The sequence below is a fragment of the Uloborus diversus genome, unplaced genomic scaffold (genome assembly GCF_026930045.1).
Source record: "Uloborus diversus isolate 005 unplaced genomic scaffold, Udiv.v.3.1 scaffold_1261, whole genome shotgun sequence".
NCBI lineage: Eukaryota > Metazoa > Arthropoda > Arachnida > Araneae > Uloboridae > Uloborus > Uloborus diversus.
In genome coordinates, this window is record NW_026557945.1 from 23,557 (window position 1) to 46,592 (window position 23,036).

The window sequence follows — 23,036 nt, forward strand, 5'->3', positions numbered from 1 at the left end:
TTAGATGAAACACAGCATTTGAGTTTTAAGTAAAGCTTGTGTTGATTTTAATTACAGAAATCTTGCGTTCTTCTGAATCGACTGTTGAATCGCTAAACATGTTCATTTCACTGCAGCTGTAACTGATTTTGGTTTGTTTTCGTTTTTCGTACTCGAATCCATTTTTAACAATTTCATTTAATAAAGATTCGTATGTAACCTATTATTTGCGTTGTGAATCTGAAGAACTTATAAAAAAATCATGGATGCTAATATGGCTCAGAGAACTTGGGAAATGGCCAACAATATGGAAAGTATCCAAAGTATTGATGACATTTATTGTTACGACAAGAAAACGCAGCAAGATATACTCACCGCCAAACCTTGGGATAGAGAGTAAGAAAAAGATTTAAGCTTTCATTTATACGTTATCTTCGGCATGGAAATTTTTTATTCAAAATAGTACTAGGTTTCAATTTTTTTTTTTTTTTTTTTTTTTTTTTTTTTCCCACATTGACTATAAGCAAAAAATATTTATTTTAATTTTCCCATTCTCGCTAAAAATTTCTACTCTTATTTTTTATTAAATGCGTGGTTTACATTTTATTTATTGAATAAAAGTATAGACCCATTTGTGTGATCTAAAACATTTTTAAGAACTGGTATGCAAAAATTTTATTTGGAATGGAGGAGGGCGGTTATAATAGGGAAACCTATAAAAGTTAAATAGGGAAAACTAGGGAAACTTGACCCAATTTTTGGTTTTTTATTTCCCTTTTTTTTGTGTATTCTAAGTATAAATGGTAAAAAAAATTATACGCATCAAGTCTGCAAATAGGTCAAGTGTCCCTAGAGCTAAGGAGACTTGACCCAGGGAGACATAACCTCCCTCATTAATGTAAGAAGACTCATAGATATTGAAATCAAAAACGCTAGTTTGATGGTAATTTTTTGTTTAAATAAGTGACACTTGAAGTGAATATACAAAGTGTTCACTCTTCAGGGGAAGCGTTATATATTTATTTAATTTTTAATTAAATCTTTTTCCATCAGCAGGAATGCTCATAGATATTGAAATCATAAATACAGGTTTGATGTTTTTTTGTTCTAATAAGTGATACTTGAAGTAAATATACAAAATGTTCACGCTTTAGGTGAAATGTTGTTATATATTTTTGAAAAAAATTGTTTAATTCCATATCTGCAGAAGAGCAGAAGTCAAATTCAAAACTTAATCACATCAAACCTAAGTAATATTTTAGTTATTTTACTAAGTAACAACTTATTGGGCTCTAAGATTATTAGTATTTTAGCAGGGTTGGGTTTTTTGCCGGCAAAAAGGTATTTTTGCCGGGACAGTGGAAAAAACCATGGCAAAAATGGAAAAAAACGTCAAAAATGGCAAAAACCTAATTTCAAATTAAGTAGCATTATATTGTTAATCAAGAAATAGTGACAATATAATATAAATAATGGACTTTAATATTTTAATTATGTCTCTCCATGTTACTTCTAATTTATAAGGTGAAAAATAAATAAAAAAGAAATGTTGGGATTGCAAAACTTAAGATTTTAAATGTTTGCTAAAACAATTTTTTCAGAATGAGTCAATTCCTTCAATGCTAAAACAAAGAATGGTTTACTTAACCCTTTCAGACGGAATTTTAAAATAATTATCCAAAAGTGTTTTATTTGGTAGACAGTGTACTATGGTAAAGAGTATCTTATAGACAAAATTTCAAGTTTATAGGTGAGGAATTAAAAGAGTTATGACACGTCCAATAATCCGGACATATGTTATAGAAATACATATTTCAGATAATAAAACGATGAGATACATCAAAAAAACATGTTTGTAAAATATTCTCTAAACAATAATAAGACATAATGTAAGCATTTGAAATGATTAATATAAGATTATATATATTTTTTTAAGTTGTAAAGAAACACTCGCTTTTGCGACGAGAATCCGTGGTTGGAAAAATAAGCAAATCCCATTCTCTTAACCCCTATTTCTTTATGTTGTCAATCCAAAATGAAAAATTCTTGTACAGATAATAATAATCAGACTGTGAAGAGTCAAATACGAAAAAAATCAAGTAACTTATTCAATTAAAAAATGATTAGCAGCTGTGTAAAGTTCATGTCCGGTATACCGGACGCCACGTCTGGAAGGGTTAAGCTTAGTAAATTAATGAAAAGATTGCATTCTAATTATATATATATACATACATTTAATTAATCACTTTTTTCTTTATCTCACTAAGATTTTTAAGCTATTCAACTATTAACAGAATATTTACTTGAATATAGAAAAATATTAACTTTTCCTCACTAAAGAAATAATGCATTTACATGCAGTACCTAAAGATTTCTGCACACTAGTCGCAACTCTTCAAATGTGTCCTGCAAGTTCTGCTGCAATAGAGAGATATTTCTCAAATTTTTCTTTTATACAATCAAAAATACAAAACCCTTTGTCAGTTGCTTCTCTCGCGAAACTAGTTTATTGCTATGCCATGCTTAAACAACAAATAGGTTTTGATGAAGATGGTACAGACGATGATGATTTAAGTGATATTTCAATCTAAAGAAATGTGTATTTTGCTTTTTAATAAATTTTATTTTATAGTTTTATCTTGATTAAGTATATTTTATATAGATATTTAGTATTCTGTAAAAAATGCTATAATAAACAAGCTAATTACATTTTCATTGTAAGTTAATTATTTTTCTTAGATGCTACAAACTGAAATTTTATGTTAATGTTTAAAAATTTAGAAGTTAAAATGCTCCATAACTTTAAAAGTAAGTTTAAACTATAAAAATAATTAAATTAAAATTTTATCAAAATCTTTACATGCTTTTACTTTTATATAAAAGGAAAAAAAAACTGTCCGTAAGTTGTTAACACAACATCTATTTTTGCCACTTTGGCAAAAACTGGCAAAAACCTATTTTTGCCGGGCGGTAAAAACCGTGGTTTTTGCCATGGTTTTTTCCGCCCCCGGCAAAAACTTGCCAACCCTGTATTTTAGTTATTTTTTTATTTGTCAAATAAAAACAATTTTTTATATCAAAATATTGTTATATAGTTATTTATCAAAAAAATAAATAAATAAAATCATGCCTTCATATTCACAAAATTAGAGTTATTGCCTAAACAAAATCAAATCGTTAGGCTTAAATCACAATATTTTATCAATTCACAAAAATAAAAGTTCAGTGAAAAAACATCAAATTGAACGAAAACATATTAGTCTTTGGATGAAGTCTTTCTAAGTTAGCTTGCGTCAAAACTCTCTAGGTCGCTTTTGGGGGGGGGGGGGGGGGGGGGGGGGGGGTGGGAGGGGGGAGTCCTCCCATATATTTTTAGCCACTAAGATTGAAGTTATACAATGCTGTATATCATTTTATATAGCTAAAAAAGTAACTAAAACCTGTAACTTTTAAAATTCATTTCCCTCAAAACTGGAGGTTAAAACCTTAAAAATTATAAAATCTTAAAACTTTACTTTTAAGGTCTAGTATCATTTAACACAGAATTTCTTGAAAACCACATGATGATTTGAAATGGCTTGACCCTGCAAAATACTGTTGTGTGACTAGTCAACCATTAATATTTGAGTTAAATTTTTCCTAAATATCATTTTCATGGAAAAAAAATCCTTATGGGTCAATTTCCCTACACTTGAAACCTCCCTAGTTTCTCATAGATTTTAAATACAAATGTTTTTTAAGAGATTCCGCCCCCCCCCCCCATATTTATTAATACTAGTACCTGTAGGACTGAGCCTCCCTTGGTTTTAAAAGAATTTTTTTTTTGTCCACTCGGGTTTTTCTAAGGTTTGATACTTTTTCAAATATACTTGAAAAACATCATGTAAATGAAATATTAATGTTCTCACCAGTCATTGGATATGCTTCCGAGATAAGAGAGATATACACGTATACACTTCATCAGCATTATAATTATTTCAGCTATAAGAAGCTTACTACTGAATATAGGGATCCCTTCCGTCACAGGACCTCTAGGAAAACTGAGAGCTGGTTGTGTTTAAATATTTAACAAAGTTTTGCCAAAAAAGTAGCTTCTTTGACCAAACATGGCGACAATAAATAAAAAAATTTAAAAAAATTAATTTGAATTTTGTCATCTTGAATTCAAATTATGTTTTTCGCAATCACGAGTGTGTGTTTGTATGTGTGTGTGGTGGGGGGGGGGGAGAGGGGTATGTGCATGTGTGTTTGTGTCTGTGTGCAGTCATGAGTGTGTGGGTAGTTGTGTGTATGAGTGTTTGTGGGCGTGGGGGCTGGGTATGTGTATGTGTGTGTGTGTCTAAGCATACGTGTTTGTGTCTGTGTGCAGGCATGAATGTGTGGGCAGTTGTGTGTGTTTGTGTATGTGTGTGTATGGTGGTATTTGTATGTGTTTGTGTGTGCATGTGTGTTGGTGCGTGTATGTATGCGTGTGTGTGTAGGATATGGACGCAACCTGGAGACGGTTTTCGCTAGAGGAGCAGCATCCTGAGGCCAGCTGACGCGACGGGTGGTGCCGCGCCGGTGGGAAAAATGATAGGACATCAAAACAGTCAAGTGAAAGCAATAAACAATCGTGATTGCTCAAAAAAAATTGCTAGAATTGAAAATGCACTGCGACCTTCTTGTAACACTAAAGTACCAAACAAAGAAGATTCTGACTGCAATTAAATCAACATTTTGCATCAAACTATCTGTTACATTTTCGTTTTTTCCTATATACAAACTTCCTGTCATTAATTAAAAGATTTTGAAATTGGAGCCAATTTTACTGTGGTAAAATCAGTTCTTTAACCCAATACTTCCTTCCATACTATGTTGCAATTCAAGATTTTATCCCAATCAAGGTTTTCATTTGGAATAAGTACTTTTAGTATAGTTGGCCACTTTTACGCCGAGAAATGCTAGCCATAAAAACTGCTGATCCACAAACCACTCCAACAATTTCAAAAGTGTCCAGATATATGTTTTTTGAAATAAAATTTAGATGCCTAACATTGACTTACATAATGCTTTTGAATTTGTTTTTAGCCAAGTGTGATTGAAATTAGCCAAAGTGGTTAATATCAGCGAAGCCTGGCAACCCTAAGCAAGTTTAAATTTTAAAGCGAGCAATGGACAAATTTTAATTGTTATAGTAATTGCAAATCGTCTGTTTTATGTGTCAATTAAGTTTTTTTCAAGACTTAACTTAATTAGACTTTTCATTAAAAAAAAATTTTTTGTAAAAAAAAACTGTGTTTTTATTGAGAAAACACTGATGTAGATGAACAATTTAATCCAAAATTTCATCTAAATTGTTAGAGCCCGCTTCCCATATATGAAATATAAATATATGTACATAGGCACACTCCCACAAAAATTGCTCGTTTAAAGATATAAGATTATTTTATGAATACTTCTAATTGCCCAGACCTGTTCATGAAGGTCGGGCAAATTACTTATCGAATTCAACATTTTTCGTAAGCTTTCCACACGATATATCTTGATTTGCTAGAATTTTAGATTTTCTTCTAATTTAAAGTAGTGTGCAGCGTTTCTGCAAAATTCTATCTTGAGTTGGAAGACATTTGTAGAAAATCTGCAGTTTCTGCAGAAATCTAGACTTCCTGCAGAAAATTTGTCTTAGTTTTTCTGGAACTGATGTGATATACCCCACTCTTGGCGACTTTTTCCTGTTGGCGCCAAGAAAGCATCGCCAGGAAAACGATGTATGACGACATACGTCATACATAGTTCTTAGCGATGCTTTTTTAGTGCCAACAGGAAAAAATCAGATAAAAAAACATGATCAAAGCACTTCAGAACACAATATATATAAAAAACAACATAAAACCACAACAAAAAAACATCACGAATATACGCTTCAAAAATACCAGAAACTAGAAAGTTTTTGTACACAAAGAACAATTGCTAGAAAGTATTTAAAATGATTAAATTAACAAATTACTATAATAGCTCACCAATGAGATATGTACCAATAGAAATAAAAGCTATTTTTCCGACATGCATTTCATCGGACAAAAACTTTTCTCATACTCTGCTAGAAAAAGAGCAAAGCTATTCGAATTGCGATGTTTAAAGCGGAAAACATCTCCAAAACCAATAACATTTTCAGCCAAAAAAGCGCTTAGTTACTCAAATTTCAATGTATGAATAGTAGATATGTCTCAACAGAACATCCTTAACATAAACAAGACAAAAATACCATACATTTATTTGCTATCCAGACATGCTTTCAAAATACCTATTATATTTTACATAAAATAACACCTTTATATTTTTATAAAATGTTGGAGTCAACTTATTTTCAGAAATTCAGTACCTAAAGGAAGCACGTTAATAGAATGTCTAAATAATTTGTGGCATCGATAAGAATTAACTTTTAGAACAAAATAACCGTACTATTTTTGTAAAATTAATTTACATACAGTAAAAATAAAGTTAAAAACTACAAGAACCCCTCAAGGATTTGTAAAAACAAAGAATTTCGGAAGTGAGAGTTTTTTTTTTTAATTCTAAAATAAAGAACTTACCTTTTTATGGTATAAATCCTCACACTCAGTCTAAAACAATACATCATATGATAATGACACGTTACAGATACACAACACGTTGGAGTTAACTTTTAATTAATGTTCAAGTTTGAAGAAACTGGCATTTTCTAATGTTTTTACTTCAAAACACTACTGAATTTAAACTAGCACAAAATAAGCTTTCCTGTAAGGTATATTGCACGAAACAACACGTATCTCTCCTGCGTGAAACCGAGTAAACAACCCAAGTAAACAAGTTTGAACAGATCTAAGATTGCCTTTGGGTTGCTAAACACAGATTACTTTTGCCAGGATGCCATGCTTAAAAAATTATCGCCTCATTGGTGAGAAAAATATTTCAATTTTGTGCAAAAAATCGGATGTCGCCAAATGGTGGGGTATATCACATCTGTACCGTTTTTCTCTCACATTTGAACAGAATTGTTCTGCAGCTCAGGCATCTGTTCTGTAATGTACGTCGCAAATTTAGTAGTATTCTGCTTTGGGGAATGTGATATATGAAATTAATTCAATCTTTGATACTGAAGCTACTAATTTGGTGTCTTGGGCCCATGTCTTCATTTATCCCTGATAAGAAAAGCAAAATTGGTTTATTAATTTTTGGTGTCAGAGACAGATACACTCGTCAAACTTTTCACCCCCTTCCTTGTTGTGTTGCAGGTTAAAAAAAATTGACAATAAAAAAATGGCGAACCAAATGTCTTGAATTATCCTAAGCTGCTACCATTACTAAGTGTTCTGCAGTAATTTTCAGATTAATTATGTTAGTAAAGATTTCTGCTTATAATTCTTTTATTGTTTTCTATTAAAAAAAATATTATGTTGGGAACATCCATTTATATATTTAATAGCTACCCTTGTTGTAAACACTTACTCCAGCTGACATTTTTTCTTTATTCTTTTCAGCCCCCATTTCTTCAAAGATATTAAAATTTCTGCTCTTGCTTTGCTGAAAATGGTAATGCATGCACGTTCTGGTGGCACTTTGGAAGTTATGGGTATGCTTATTGGCAAAGTGGACGTTACAACAATGATTGTTATGGATTCTTTTGCATTGCCTGTTGAAGGTACTGAAACGAGAGTGAATGCTCAGGCACAAGCATATGAATACATGGCAGCTTATACAGAAAGTGCAAAGCAGGTTTGTATTGAGATGGCAACCATTAGTTTTGCGATTTTTAAAAATAAATATTACTACTATAGTGTTTGAATTATTTGGGAAAAAGCTATTATTTTGCAGAATTTCAAGTTGTATGCCAGTTAGTTCCAGCAGGTCCCATTAGCTTTTCTATGTCTGGATATGAGTGGATATGAGTTTTAATTAATTAAAACTGGTTTAGATGAAAAATTATGAATATTGAACAATCCTTCAGATTATTCATTAAGTTATCGCCCTAAAGCATGGGCTAAGGCGGAAATACACTGCCAGCCCTGTCAATTCCAGCCGAGGACTGCAGTTTCGTGCTTATTAGCACTCTTCAGCCCGGCATAGGAGTGACTGTGCTGGAGGTGGAAAACCTCTTAAGGAAGCCAAGAGTGCCAAACAAACTGGTAGCCAATACAGAATTAGCACTGACCAGACGAGTAGGATTGTTTTTCAGAGAAGAGGAAGTTAAGTTTTGCATTCGTTCATCTTAGCATGTTAAAAAAGGATATAACTCTTAGAAAGTTAGCAAAGGTAATCATACTTAATACACATTAGGGTGGGCCGAAAAAACTTTTTTTGGAAATCTGTTTTTGGATAGTGCGGAAAAGTTGCTATATGGGTCCGTTATTACCTATAAAAAATTTCGCTAAATTTGTTTAATATTTAGCCGTCGCTATGTGACCTTGAAAAACTAAAAAAAGGGCAAAAATGCACTTTTTTTCAAAAAAAAAAAAGGGGGGGGGGTCAAAAATAAAAGTTTGAAGCTAGTTTCAGCAAACATTAGAAATATCTGTCAGTGAATTAGATGAAATCCTCAAAGACTTTTATACATTTTGCAGAATATTTAGCTACGCTCCTTTAAGACTGAAACATGGGAGAAATGAGAAAAAAAAAATTAATGTAGTTTTGAAATAAATTAATACTGAAATGTTACGCAATACATTACTTAGAAAAAACAGTGAAAATTCAATCAATTCTATGCGACATTTGTACGCCAATTTTAAAAAATGCACAGACTCAAATAAAAGATAGTTACATAAGATGGTAATTTTTTTTAATCTTCGGTTCCAATTGTTTTTTCTGGATAATAAACGGCGCTCAACTGCTTCTATTATTCCTAAGATTATTTTATAACTATTTTATCCTGAAACATAGCTTGAATCAAGAGAAAGCACAAAAATTACAGATGACAATTTTAAATTGAATTATCCGCATTCAAGAAAATGTAAGCGAACTGATGCGCCATCAACAACGACAAGTCAAATGAGACTTTCTATGCCTCATACAGCTTTAGCAGCGGATCTAACTGGCGCTTCAATTAGAGCAGTGACTAAAATTGCTACAGAAGTTCTCGCTGATTTCGAATAGTTTCTCCTAAACAAAGCAAAAATACATAGTCGATAAAAATAAAGTACGGAGGGAAGTCTATAAAAAAAGGAGCGAGCTAAGAGAAAGGGATTTAAGAGCAATTAAAGGGACAGCTATAAAGAGTTTGTATTTTGACGGCCGCAAAGATGACACCCTTAAAAAGATATCTGCCACCAAAAATTAGCATCTGAAGCACATGTAGCACTGATAGAAGAACCAGGTAGCAAGTACATTGGTCATTTGTCACTAACAGTTGGTGAAAGTGCAAAAGAAATTTTTCAAGGTATTATAGGCTCTGCAAAAAAGTATATTATGAGCTTGCTTAACTTATCGGTTACTGGATGCGACGGAACAAATGTAAATACGGGATGGAAAGGTGGAGTAATTCGTGTACTTGAGACATATCTCAAAAGACTTTTACAGTGGAACATATGTCTGCTGCATACTAATGAGTTGTCACTGAGGCATCTTATTCTGGAATTGGACGGTTGCACAAAGGGGCCACTTTCATATTCTGGAGCTGTCGGACAACTTCTTAGAGATTGTGAAAAAAAATCCGGTGGTCAAATTTGATAAAATTGACTTCAATCTTCTGGTTTTGGACATGGAAGATATAAAAAATTTAAGTACTGAACAACAATATTTGTATAGAATCTGTCTTGCCATAAAAGATGGTAGTTGTCCTTCTAGCATGACTGACAGTAGCCCAGGCAAACTCAGTCATGCGCAATGGCTGACAACTGCAAACCGTTTTTTACCCTTGTATATAGGCACTCCAACTCCATCAGAAAATCTTACAATGCTTGTAAAGTATGTAATGTTAGTTTATGTTCCAATGTGGTTTGAAATAAAAATGAAACCGAACTGTCAGTATGGTGCCGGTCAGTATGGTCAGTATGGAACTGTCAGTATTTTTGGAAAATGATTTCTCTTGCAAGGCAGTCTCCAGACAACGTTAAGTGGATAATTTTCAAAGTTCTCTCAAATAATGCATATTTCGCTCATCCTGAACAGCTACTGTTGACAATGTTGTTTGATTCAAGAAAATACATTTGGGAATTAGCTGTTAGGCGCATTCTAAACTCTAGAAATAAGAAGACGAAGAGCTCGGATGGTGTACGATTTTTTAAGCGTCCTAAACTCAATTTTGAAGCAGTTGATTATGTTGATTTAGTTGATTCGGCAAACTGTGTTGTAACAGAGCCACCTCTTACAATGCATCTAAAAGACTAACAATTGAAAGAAATGTGTAAAGAACAGCTTACAGAGTTCACTTTCGAGAAATTTCCCTGTCACACGCAAGCTGTGAAACGTTGTGTGAAACCAATAACCGAAGCTGCAATAAAAGTTCGAGGTGAAACTGCACGAGATGGATACATTCGTGCCAAACTTCAAGCTAGGAAAGAATTTCCATCATTTGATAACAAGGGAAAACATTATTCCAAAAAATAATATTCATTATGCATGAGGTATTATAAATCAAATTTGAAGATTTCTTTTTCAAAATTTTATTATATCTATATGTAATTCTTGAAAATGTATGATACTATTGCGTTATAATGATTACTAGTTAATTTAATTAATTAGTCTATGATTTATTTTTGAAAAATAATTTTCACAATGTTTTTTAAAGAAATTCAATATTTTTTCATTTTTCTTCAATTTTTGATGTCGGAAATAAGCGGTTAAATGCTCATTAAAATCAATGAAACATTTTATGGGCTCGAACTGGCTCATTATAAAACATTTTCTGTGCATTCCTGCAAAATATTTGTAATTTAGTTTTTTTTTAAAAATTTCGACAAAAATTCATTTTTATCTTTTTTTTCGGATTTTCAGTGTCAAATAGCGCCGGCTAGATATTTTTTAATATCCAAGAAATTTTTTGTGAGTGCTAACTAGCTCACTACACAACTTTTGCGCGCTATCCAAAAATTGATTTCGAAAAAAAAAAATTTTCGGCTTATTTCGGCCCACCCTAATACACATGCAACTATATCTGTAAAAAATACTACTTCCGTTGTTAGTATTAGAAAATCAAAATTCTCCGAGCATCTGAAGAAATGCATTTAACTGAATAATTTTCTTCGTGAAGGAGAAAAGAAAAAGCTCCAAAATAGGATCAGTTCTTACTCGGAAATAGCGTTGTTAGACCTACAAGAAAGTTTGCTAGTTTACACTACAAGAACTGAGCCAATACATTATGAGGTATTTATTGCCTATTGATACTGATATTCATTGTTCGAGACTACAGTGGAGGCCTTACACTGTTGTCCAAAAGAGAATTCGTCCTGAAAATTTTGATTTTTCAATACCAACTGCAGGAAATTTTTTTTTACCAAATGGATTTGTGCCTGTTTAGTCCAATTTGGCATTGTCCCCTCTCTAACTCTCTAGGTATTGTAGCATATTTCGTACACTGTAATGGAAGAATGGAAAATGTCTTTTCTCTCTCACAGAAACAAACTAAAGATTTTTTCAATGTTCCCAACTTTTCATCCAGAGTAGTTTTACACAGTCAAAACTGACATCCAGCTGGCAACCAAGTTGAAAGTCCCCCCAAAAATATCTTTGTCCCGATTAATTCGAACACTATAGTAGTTTTTAAGCTATGCAACATTTTATTCTCTATTTGCCATTTTGCTTGTATTTTTCCTTTTTTATTCTATAATGAATTTTTAGTAGTATGTAACAGCAGAACTCTCATAAAACTGAATCATTGCCTTCTGTTGAGGGAGTAATATAACAATTACAAGCATGCCATCTTTTATGCTTTAAAAGCTACACATTTTTGCCGTTCTATATGTATCAGTCCCGATTTCTTACGCATTTAAAAACCTCTTTATGCATCTCTACCTCTATAAAACTCACCTGTTTTTGTTTGCTATGTAATTTTAGTGCTTGGACATTGCTAATTTTGTGTTTGCTATCATTTTCAGCTCTTAATTTTTTACTCTATAGTAGAGGACTTGCAGCAGCATATAAACCTCACTCACTCTTAAATTCGATCCAGTTGCGTTTTAGTTGGTGAAAGAAAATACATCTCTCATAATTTTCAATAAATTCAATCCTGTGTTAAGTTTACAAAAATTTTATAAAACAAAATTGGTCTAAAAGATTTATTAAAGACGTTTTGGATGGTGACAGTGTATCACAATAGGGGAATTGTGACTTGTAAAATTATGCATAAGTACAAAAATGTTGAGAATTACTCATAACTCATGAATTTGTCCATTATTTTTTGCCTTGCTTAAAATTTTAGCAATCATATCAGTTATTTTAGCTATGAAGTAGTATAGCTTTGTCGATCCTTTGCAGTCATATTCAAGCATCATTCTTATTTTTGGGTAATCTTAATTTATCTAAGCAAACATTCAAATGGATGATATAGTGGTGCTCACTTAAGAGTTTTAATGTTGCAGAGCTGCCATTTGCGACAAGAAAAGAGACAAAAGCTATTATTTTGAATCAAAGGCGACTGCTATTTTAGTCAAAATATGCCCAAAAACTACTATTTTGCAATTATTTTTAAAAACACATATAAAAACTCCTGCCTTTTTGTTTTTTTTTTCTTTTAGAGTGAAATTTTTTTTCAAAAATTGGAATTTGCTTTTAAGTTTACTTCCTACTTTCCAGATAAAAAGAAATCCGAAGCGTTTTCTTGTGTTTACTTTTTGAAAATAAGTGTTTTAAAAAGTAGGAAATAGTATGTAAAAGTATAGTATGGTAAGGATATTTACAAAGGGTTGTGAGTTATGGCTTGAGTTGTTTAATTATGATTTCTATGTTCACTTTTGAGAGTTGTCGGAATGCTTTTACTCTTAAAACGCTCAAACTTGATACTGATCCAGATTTTCAAAAACGTGAAATGAACGAGGAGAATATCGGTTTTATTTAGAGATCCATATAACCAGTAAAACTTTATTCTATATTTTGCTCTCAAAAGTTTTTATTTCAGTAATTTATTCTATAAACATCCAAGCAAAAGTTGTTAAAAATGAAATATTTAATGGCCTTGAGGGAGGCAATGTAATTTTTTATTTTACTTTACATTACTATATTTTATATTATTGTTCATTTATTTAGGTTGGACGATTGGAAAATGTCATTGGTTGGTATCATAGTCATCCTGGGTATGGTTGTTGGCTATCTGGTATTGATGTTAGTACTCAGATGTTAAACCAGCAGTTTCAGGAACCTTTTGTGGCAATAGTGGTATTTTTTCCTTCCTTTATTAGCATTTTATTTTTTTGTATAAATTTATTATAATGCTCATAAACCTCATTTATATTAATGATATTCCACTTAAAAATGTAATGTAACATAAAAACAAGAGGTGTTGAGTATTAAGACCAGCTCACTGTGTGACTTTTTCCTTCATAATTTAATACTTTTTTCATACTATCATGATCACAATTTATGAACCCTTCTCCATCAGATGGAAACATTATTATAATAAATTCCTTAATCAACTCACATTTTTGGTTGTACATAGCATAAAATTGAGATACTGCTTAAATTTAAATGGAAATTAAAAAAAAAAAAAATGCTGATTAATTTAAATACCAACTCAATCCAAATTACTTTTATCTTTACTAATAATAAAGCTGAAAGTCTCTCTGTCCAGATCTCTCTCTCTCTCTCTGTCTGTCAGGATCTCTGTGACGCACATAGCGCCTAGACTGTTCGGTAGATTTTCATAAAATTTGGCACAAAGTTAGTTTGTAGTATGGGAGTGTTCACTGTAAAGCGATTTTTCGAAAATTTGATGTGGTTCTTTTTCTATTCTAGTTTTAAGAACAAAATTATCATAAGATGGACGAGTAAATAACAAAATTCTCATAACGTGGAACCGTAACATGGGCACAAGCCAGTTGGCGAGAAAATTCACCATACATTATTTGTAAATATACAGGCGAACCAAAAGACCTTTTAATTTCCTAGTATGGGCAAAGCGGTGTGGGTACCATTAGTCTGTAAATAAAAATGGCAATACTACTAAGTTAAAAAATTGAACAACTATGAGTTTACACCAAAGATTTTTTTCAAACAACTACCAAAATATTTTATAAAAGTCAAGTCTGCAGAGCACAAAATGTTTTGTCTCTCCTGTAAAATTAGCTGAAAAGATTTTTTTAAATTAATTAATTTATTTTTGGACACAAAGTGCCTCAATTGTGAAATGCAGGGGGTAGAATCAAGCTTGCCTATTTCTCAAGTTGTATAAAATGTCCTAAATCACAGTGGTTCTTGAGTAGATGTAAGAACTGTACCCAGCAATTTATTTTCCAATGCATGTACTCACTCTTGCACATGCATATAATGCCCAAGATTCGTACAATCCTCAAAATCCTTAAGATGTCCTAATTTTTATTTCTCACTTTTTTTATTATTTTTTAAGTACTTTAAAAGAATTTATTATTTTGCTGAGGTCCTAAATATTTTTTCTCCTCTCTTTTTATGTTTGAGGCTAGGCACATAAAAACATGCTTATGTGCCCAAAAATTTTAATTTTTTAGCAATCCCAATTGTGCTGTAATACATGAGAAAGTTTTTGCCATCTTTTATACCTCTGATATCCTGAAATCTACATTTTGAAAAGGGGATCACATGGAAGAGTGTTTCTTCCCCTGTTTCAGAAATATAAAGTTCTGATGAGAATCTTTTGCTTTCCCTCAAACATTCGTTATCTGTCAGCTTACAAGGTTTTGTTAAATATCTGAAAGTTAAATACAAATAGCATTTTTTTTTTTTTTTTTTGTTGTTTAAATCCCCTTATCCTCTCCTGAAAATATTGCTTAAACCTTTATTAGTAATAGATCTTGGCAGCTCCATATGCAATTTTTAAAACTGAAGAACTTTACTAGAACAAAAGGAACTTACATTAATTACAGCAAATAATAGCTTCTTTAGGAACCACTAATATTTATTTTTCTAAAATAGATTTAAGTTATATAATTGTATTTTTTATTTGACTAACTTGTTTTTATACGATGCAAACTGAAAAATTCAAACTTCTACAATCCGTTTTTAAATGAACAGTGCTAAAGTAAGAATTAAATATTGTGGAAAACATGAAAATGAAGGGAAATTAAGAAATTTAAAACTGGAAATTCATAATTATCTACTTGAGTGCAATTATTGTAAAGTGAAGTTGTTTTAAAATCAAGATTTCAAGAATAGGCTGGTTTTCATATCTTGATTTTTGTCGTATGCTGTTTCTATTCTAAGATAACATAGAAGTTTTACTTCTCAGTTTCTTGTAACTTTATTATATTGAATATGTTTAAATGAGTTTTTTGAGTTTTTGCACTTTCAATAAACTGGAAAACTTTTATTTTCTAGAATTCTGCATTCCCGAATATAGTTAAAATTTAGTGCTTTTCTTTGTGTGTGTTTAATAATTTTGCAGATAGTTTGAATTTTGTAGGTCATGTGTGCTAATAATTTATGAAGTTACTTTAATATTCCTTTGAAGATTTGATGTGCATGAAAATGTGGCCAATGTTTAGTTAATAAAAATGGAGTTTTTTTGCTATTTGTGTCATCAAAGTATTATCTTTTATATGTTTCTTTTTTCTTATTTTAGATTGATCCAGTTCGAACAATTTCAGCTGGCAAAGTGAACTTGGGTGCTTTTCGAACCTATCCTAAAGTAAGATATTTTTTGTGAGACCTATTAAATTCAAAAATAAGTTACTTATTCATATAGAAAGTAAGTGATATGTCCTTAAAAAAGCAGTGTTTTTTAAAATGGTTCTTTACAAAAATAGATTTTAAGTCACCTTTTCGGTTTCGACACATATTGCTAATCCTGAGGAGGTTGTTCATATACTTGCAAAGACTAATATGACCCCCCCCCCAAAAAAAAGGTAAATTCTGACTGCGCGCCATATAAGAGTGAAATGAATGGCAACAAATTATTTTCTGAATTAGGAAAAGAACTACTGTTGCACAATACAATGTTAAAAAATAAATAAATGTTTCTGTTTCTGTTAAAAGTGGGTTTAGGAAGAGCTTAGGAAGTGGGATTGTAAATGCACTAACTAACAATAGCTTGCTCCACACCTGTATCTCTCCCCACCCACCCCACCCCCGTCCTGCTGCTGTTAACACAATGTTCTTCATTTTTAAACTTCTGCATAGAAATAATATTTATGTTTTGTTCAAATCAGTTAATGGTGAGTGTTTGGAGACATGTGTTTCATAATACGATTCAACTTATGTAGCTTACTCCGTGTAGTTTTTGTTTTTACTAGTGCAGTTGAACTTGGTTAATAGGAAATAACAAACTGAACTTGACTAACAAAATGTACGTTTTAGCCATGATTTCTTATTAACCGTTGTCATATTGAAAGAGTTCAACTGTATTTTGGTTATACAGCAAGAAGCGTATAACAAAAAGCTGGAGACACAGCAAAATGCTCAATAAACCAAGTCCTTCAAACCAAGTCAAGATTAAAATAAGAATTTCTTGTCCTAAAATGAGAGACAAGAAATTCTTATTTTAATCAAATATAGAATTCTGAACTGCTTCTGCTAGACAAGCATATGTCCATATTTTAATTAGTTTTCTTGTCTGAATCTTGTGTACAATTCTTTGCACATCACAATTTTAAAAGAAGGGTTTGAGATAGTCTTTTTTTCCTTTTAATTTTGTAGAAATTATTTTCATTTAGTTATTTCTTGTTTGCATTATTCCCTTTGTTAAATCCGAAGAAAGTAAAAAAAGAAAAAAAAGAAAACTGGTTATAAAAGTCTTTTCCAATACATTTACAACATCCTGCCAAACAAATATTCTTTTTTTCTTGTTAAATCTGGAACCTCATCATAAGTGTTCCAACTGTATAAACGTGATTAAATCTTTTTTTTACTGAGTTTTGATATGGCGAATTTTTACATGTGAAATCAAAAATTAAATCAGAGAAAAACTACAAAATTTTTGTTCTTGTTGTTTTTATTAATATGAAAGCTTTTAATAAATCTTAATTTTCCATACGATTGGGTTATCAGTTGAAACGCACCATGACACTGTTCAAATCTTACCTTTTAACCATCCAAATTTTGTTGGTTTACCTCATACATTGTTCCTATACTCAAAACTTGGAACTTAGGAACTTGGACTTTAAGAATTAAATTGTTTCCTTTGTGTGCCTTGTTCTAATTTGGTGATAAGTTTAAATTTTATAAAATCACTTACATAAATAAATATAGGACTTGATACAGACTATAAATCACTGGTTGCTACAAATCAGAAAGTGCAATGTAGTGGAGAAACTGTTGGTTGGTTTAGGATATCATGTTGGTGGTTCTTTTTGTATTTTGACTGACACTGCAACATGGTTGTGTTATTAATTCCTTGTGTCTCTGCTCATATTCCAGAGATTAGACTTTCAAAAGGCTCAAATGTATCCATCATCATATACAGTAGATACAATACTACTTAATCAGTGTTAGCTCCTCATTATGTACTACTCCGAACATGTCTCTCCAATTTGATTCATGTTCTACCTTGATATTGATATGGATGCATGGACATTCTTATCCTGTGATTTTTTACCCTTTAGATTGTGTTAATGAACCCACTTTCCAGTACAAGTTAATTTTCAATATGTACAGCCTTTCCTCTTTTGCCTTTGGAGCTACTGTTCTTGTGTGGAAAAATCTCCTTATAAAACTTTTTATCTTCAATTATTGGGGATCTTTATTTCCTTTTTTTAAAAGTATTTTTATGCTTTTGAAGCATAGCAAAATATGTTGTGGCAAGAATGAGCCTTTTCTGATTGGTAATGGACTTGGTCCTTTTAAATTTTTTAAGAAATAAAAAAATTCTGCTTTTTCAAAACAAAAAAAAAAATCAGTTTGTTTCATTTTTCTTTTTTTTTTTTTTTTTTAAATACTTTTGACAATATCATTAATTTTAACTTCATATTAGTGTGTTAAAAAGTCCTTCAATTTTAATCAAGTTTTCATGCTTTTTTATGTATATAAGTTGAAAGCTATATTTAAAAACAAACTAACATGTGCTTCCCTGAATATTACATGCAGTGTTTGATTCTTCAGTCCTTTTGCATCCTGTAAATCTTACCATAATTTCAAAAGTCAGAAGAAACAGACTTATGTGGCAGTGAAAAGCAAAGGGATTTAAATGTTTTTTTTTTTTTTTTTTTAAGTTTTGAAATAAATGCATTTAAAGTTCAGATCCTAGGTAGGCTGTCATTGATCCCAGCCCCCCCCCCCATATCCTGCTGTCTAGCAGCACTTACCAGATATGCTAGTTATATCTCTTTCCCCGATATAGAAAAGAGGCTCTCCTACCATTTGTTCAGGTTATCTTAATTTTTTTTATAATTTTTGGCATTACATCCCTTTGCTTGTCACTACCTCATATACTACCTTAAATCAGCATAGTTTTTAATTGCAATTATTTATTTTTTTAATGTCTCGTCAGTGTTAGCTTATGCGTTTTCAGCATCTTTAAGCTATTCCTTAGTCTCTTAAAATTTGCATTTCTTTTATCTGTAGTTTCATTGAAATTGTTATTATTGTTTTTTTGCAGGGATTTAAACCACCTGATGAAGGTCCATCAGAATATCAAACCATTCCATTGAACAAAATAGAAGATTTTGGAGTACATTGTAAACAGTATTACTCTTTGGATGTTTCTTACTTTAAATCCAAGCTAGATCGCAGACTTCTAGATTCTTTATGGAATAAATACTGGGTCAATACTCTTAGTTCATCCAGCTTACTTACAGTAAGAATTTCTAATCTTTCTTCCTAAAGTCTGCTTATTCATTTGTAAATTGTTTTTAATATGAAGAAGTACGGTTTATTTGTGATGATTAACTGATACAAACCACCTTGCTACCAGCCATAGCAATTTTTTTTTTTTTTTAGTTGTTTAACTCTTTAGAGCATTATAATTGTACATAGATAATTTTATGTAGTTGTTGAAATATCTGTTTGACAGTAACGTTTCATTTCTTGTTTTTATGAATCTTCTAGTAAACTGAAATATATTCTCAAGATAAAAATAAAGTCTTTGTATTTATGTAACTCTTACAACACCAGTAAAAAACTGAGCTGTACTGCCGTGCTAAGCGCAAAATTGGTATCTGCAGCTGAGTTCAAAATGAGAAATTCCCGTTTAAAGTTGTGCATCTCCATGTATTTGATTCAGATGAAACTTTTTCAGAATTTTTTTAAAAATGTTTCCCGTCGACAAATGACTATGAAACATTGTATTAGAATAAAATATGTGACAAAGAACCATCTGGTGACAATAATTCAATTTTGAGAAAAAAGTGCAGATACAACATTTGTGCTTAGCACCGCAGTGTAGTTATAATACTAATTAGTAACGGTGTAAGACTTGAGCTCTCTGTTCGTAACTTTGTTTGGCAAGAGTGAAGTGTGTTTCTGATTTCTTAGATTGTGACAATGGTTTTGCAAGTTCATTGTGTTATTTGCTGTTTCAGATGTGCTGCCTGTAAATATTTAAGTTATGCGTAATAAAGTATTGTTTAAAATTTATAATGAGTTCTACGTTGAGCATTAAGAATACTGATCACTAGTTGAGTTTTAATCTGTTTCAACAATCAGAAATTGTACATGCTGTTTTTCACAAATTAAATTGTTAGTTCTTCAAGGTTGCTCCCCCCCACCACACTCCTTTCTCACAGTGAGTTGTTTAGCTATTGTTTTAATCTTGTGTCATCAGAGTGAGTGACACAAGATTAAAGCATTAGAAAAGGATGTGAGTAACCATCTCACAGCCCTCACCCTTTTTTCGAGGCACTTTAATTCAGCCCAAGAAGCAAAAATGAATACATCATCACCCCAGAGCAACAGTAAGATGTCCTTCTGTTGTTCTGAGGCAACAATGGATATTTTTAAAATTCCCTGTATAATTTTTGAACCTATTTATTTTACTCGTATTACATTCCATCTTATGTCTCCAGGGTTCGTATGCCATTGAAAAACCTTGAAAAGTGCTTGAAAAAAAAAATTCACTTTTAAGTGCTTCTAAAATTCTTGAAATAGTTTTAAAGCCTTGAAAAAGTTTAGTGCTTGAATTCTCTCAAAAATGATTGGATTGTGCTTAAAAATGTTTAAAGAATGTGTCACCAAAGCAGTTTTCTGAACATGTGTTCAATTTGCAACATCACGAAAAATTGCTTCCGGGTTAGAGATTTCAATCATTGAGAAGGAATACTAATGGAGGGAGCCATAGCAAATGTCTCAGTGAAATAAGCTTGAGACTCAATGTTTCCCAGGTCAGGTGACTTGTTTGGCTGGGAAGTTGTCCCGTTTTGGCACGCAATCGCTCTTTTGGCATTAAATATTATTCAGACGACGCGACGGCGCTTATTATGAAATCGGGGCTACAAATCAGAGCAACTCTGGCTCCAACTCCTTTCCGCATAATAAATAAATAAATGAATAAATAACGGATACAAATACAGGCCAATCATTCAAACTCCCACTCCCCACTTCTTTCCGGATTTTAAAATATAATGTAATTGCATTTTTCATGTATTTTGATGTTTATTCTTTTGAAATGACGGGCTTGTACAAATAGTTTAAAGTGTTCTGTTATTGACTGAAAATTTATGTATTCATATGTATTGTAATCAATGTTTTGAAATGATTTCATACGCAGGCATACTAGTATTTAAATTGAAGCATAAAAATAGCAAATCTTTATTCTTGCGCATCTGCTGTTCACAGGAGCTTGGCGAGAAGATTCTCGCCAACAAAGCAAATGTACACAAAATGCTTAAGAGCCGTTAAAATAATTACTAGTTAAGCAAAAAGTGTTTTTATGGAACTAAAATGTTATTTGCACTCAAGATATACAATGTTTTATAACTTTTATAGGTAAAATAAGTACAAAAATTTAAAAATTATAGGCAACTGTGGAATATGTACTCGTTGAATGCATATAAATGTTATTTTTTCTTTATTTAGAAGTAAAAAACATTTGCACATGCTAGGGAAAAGTTACTGGACCTCCTGGTGTGGCTTTTTCCTCACAGTTTACAATGCTAGAATACTGCACTATTACTATAAATCTAATTTTTCCCTTCTGCAGTTAAAGGTTGTTTTCATGCATGGCTTCAGCTAATGAAAACTTCTTCAGCGGTTACAGTCAACTCGAAATTGCTCCCCAAGTCACATGGTACTGTTGCCGAATCAGGATAGTAGGGTTGCACTCTCTCCATCTATTCCTTCTCAATGATTTCAATCCTTTTTCACCTTGCAAATATTTTAATATTTTTTTCAATCGGAAGGTATTTTGACATATGTTACCTTAGATTAGCTTATTTTTTGTTTAAGTTCGATAATTAGCAAAGGAATTATTTTGGATACCATGACAGCATTGGACTTATGCGGATTTCGCTTCGCGAAGAATTGCTCTTGGTTTGAAATTTCAATATTTTTGCATCCTGCAAATATTGAAATATATTGTCTTATCAAATGTTATTTTTGGATATGCTACCTTAGATTAGCACATTTTATGTTTAATTCTAACAGAACTTAGATAATTTTATTTTGTGGGAAATACGCCAACCTTGAACTTACTCAGACTTTGTGCATAATAATTGCTTCTAGTGCTTGAAATATCAATATTATTGCATCTTGCAAATAGTTAAATATTTTGGTTAATCAGTGTAATTTTCACATACTCTACCTTTAATTAGCATATTTTCCGTTTAATTTTAGTAATAAATAAATTTATTTAATGGGAAACATGCCAATGTTGAATTTGATTCGCAAAAAATTGACTGCTCTTGTTTGAGATTTCAATCCTTTGGCATCTTATAAATATGTTTATATTTTTGGCAATTAGAAATTATTTTAACACTTGCTACATCAGATTTGCTTATTTTTTAAAAAACTAAAATTAATAACTTTTGTTTTGTTTAATTTCATACTTATTTAATTTTGCAATTTTGCTTTTAATTATTACTGGTTGATTTTCGGTTATTACAGATTTTTTGTATTTTAGTTTAAAGTTTGTATTTTAAATATAAAGTTGAATTATATAATTTTATGCAGTTGAACTACATTATTTTCTCGATGTATGCTAAAATAATTAAGGTATTTAACATGGGTGCTTGTGTTTTGGTTGTTCACTGGAAATCCAGTACTGTTCGCTATGCTTTTATCTCACTACCTCTGATTCCTCCCCCCTTTACTTTAAATGTTCAAAATTACTACTTTAGTAGGATTGTGGGCACTTGCGAGAAGAGGCTAGAATCAGCAAGGGGGTAGATAGCTTAAGGAGGTTTATTGATCTTCATTGGGACCCAATAAATTGACTACGACCAGCCTAGCTAGGCATTTTGCCTGTTGCTGTTCATCACATTTGTATTTATATGCACAATATTTTGACTTTTTAAAGCTAAATTTAGGATTAGAACACATCTCTTTTTTTCTAAAAAAATGTTTGTTTTGAGAATTTCTGAAACTTTCACTGTTGAACAGAGTAAAAAGGAAAGAGAATAGATAAAAGCATTTACACTTGCACATTATTATTTCATTATTTGAATTTTATACTTTTATTTCTATTATTCATTTCTGAATTTATTTCACATGTATTATTTTTTTTTAGAATGCTGAGTACACAACTGGTCAAGTATCTGATTTATCTGATAAACTTGAACAATCTGAATCTCAACTTGGACGTTGTGGCTTTGTTTTGGGAATGGATCCTCATGAGAAAAAAACAGAAGATAAACTTGCCAAAGCTACCAAAGATAGTTGTAAAATAACTATTGAAGTTATTCATGGACTAATGTCACAAATAATTAAAGATCGCCTTTTCAATCAAGTGAATCGCAAATTCTAATTGGTGATATTATAATTAATTCCTTTGCTTGAGATGTAATTTTGTATACCTCACTCATTGCTTTTTATTCAATAAAAAAATTGTCAAC

The 23,036-nt window shown here is 31.4% G+C and overlaps 1 protein-coding gene across 1 annotated transcript; it reads left to right on the forward strand.

Annotated features, from left to right (window-relative positions):
- The first annotated feature begins 128 nt into the window (after window positions 1-128).
- LOC129232550 (COP9 signalosome complex subunit 5-like) lies at window positions 129-23,036 on the forward strand. The gene is made up of 6 exons (XM_054866684.1): window positions 129-375; window positions 7,482-7,716; window positions 13,177-13,305; window positions 15,680-15,745; window positions 18,650-18,847; window positions 22,712-23,036. Exons 1-6 carry the CDS (start codon window positions 242-244, stop codon window positions 22,946-22,948), a joined length of 999 nt encoding a protein of 332 aa, XP_054722659.1. The 5' UTR covers window positions 129-241; the 3' UTR covers window positions 22,949-23,036.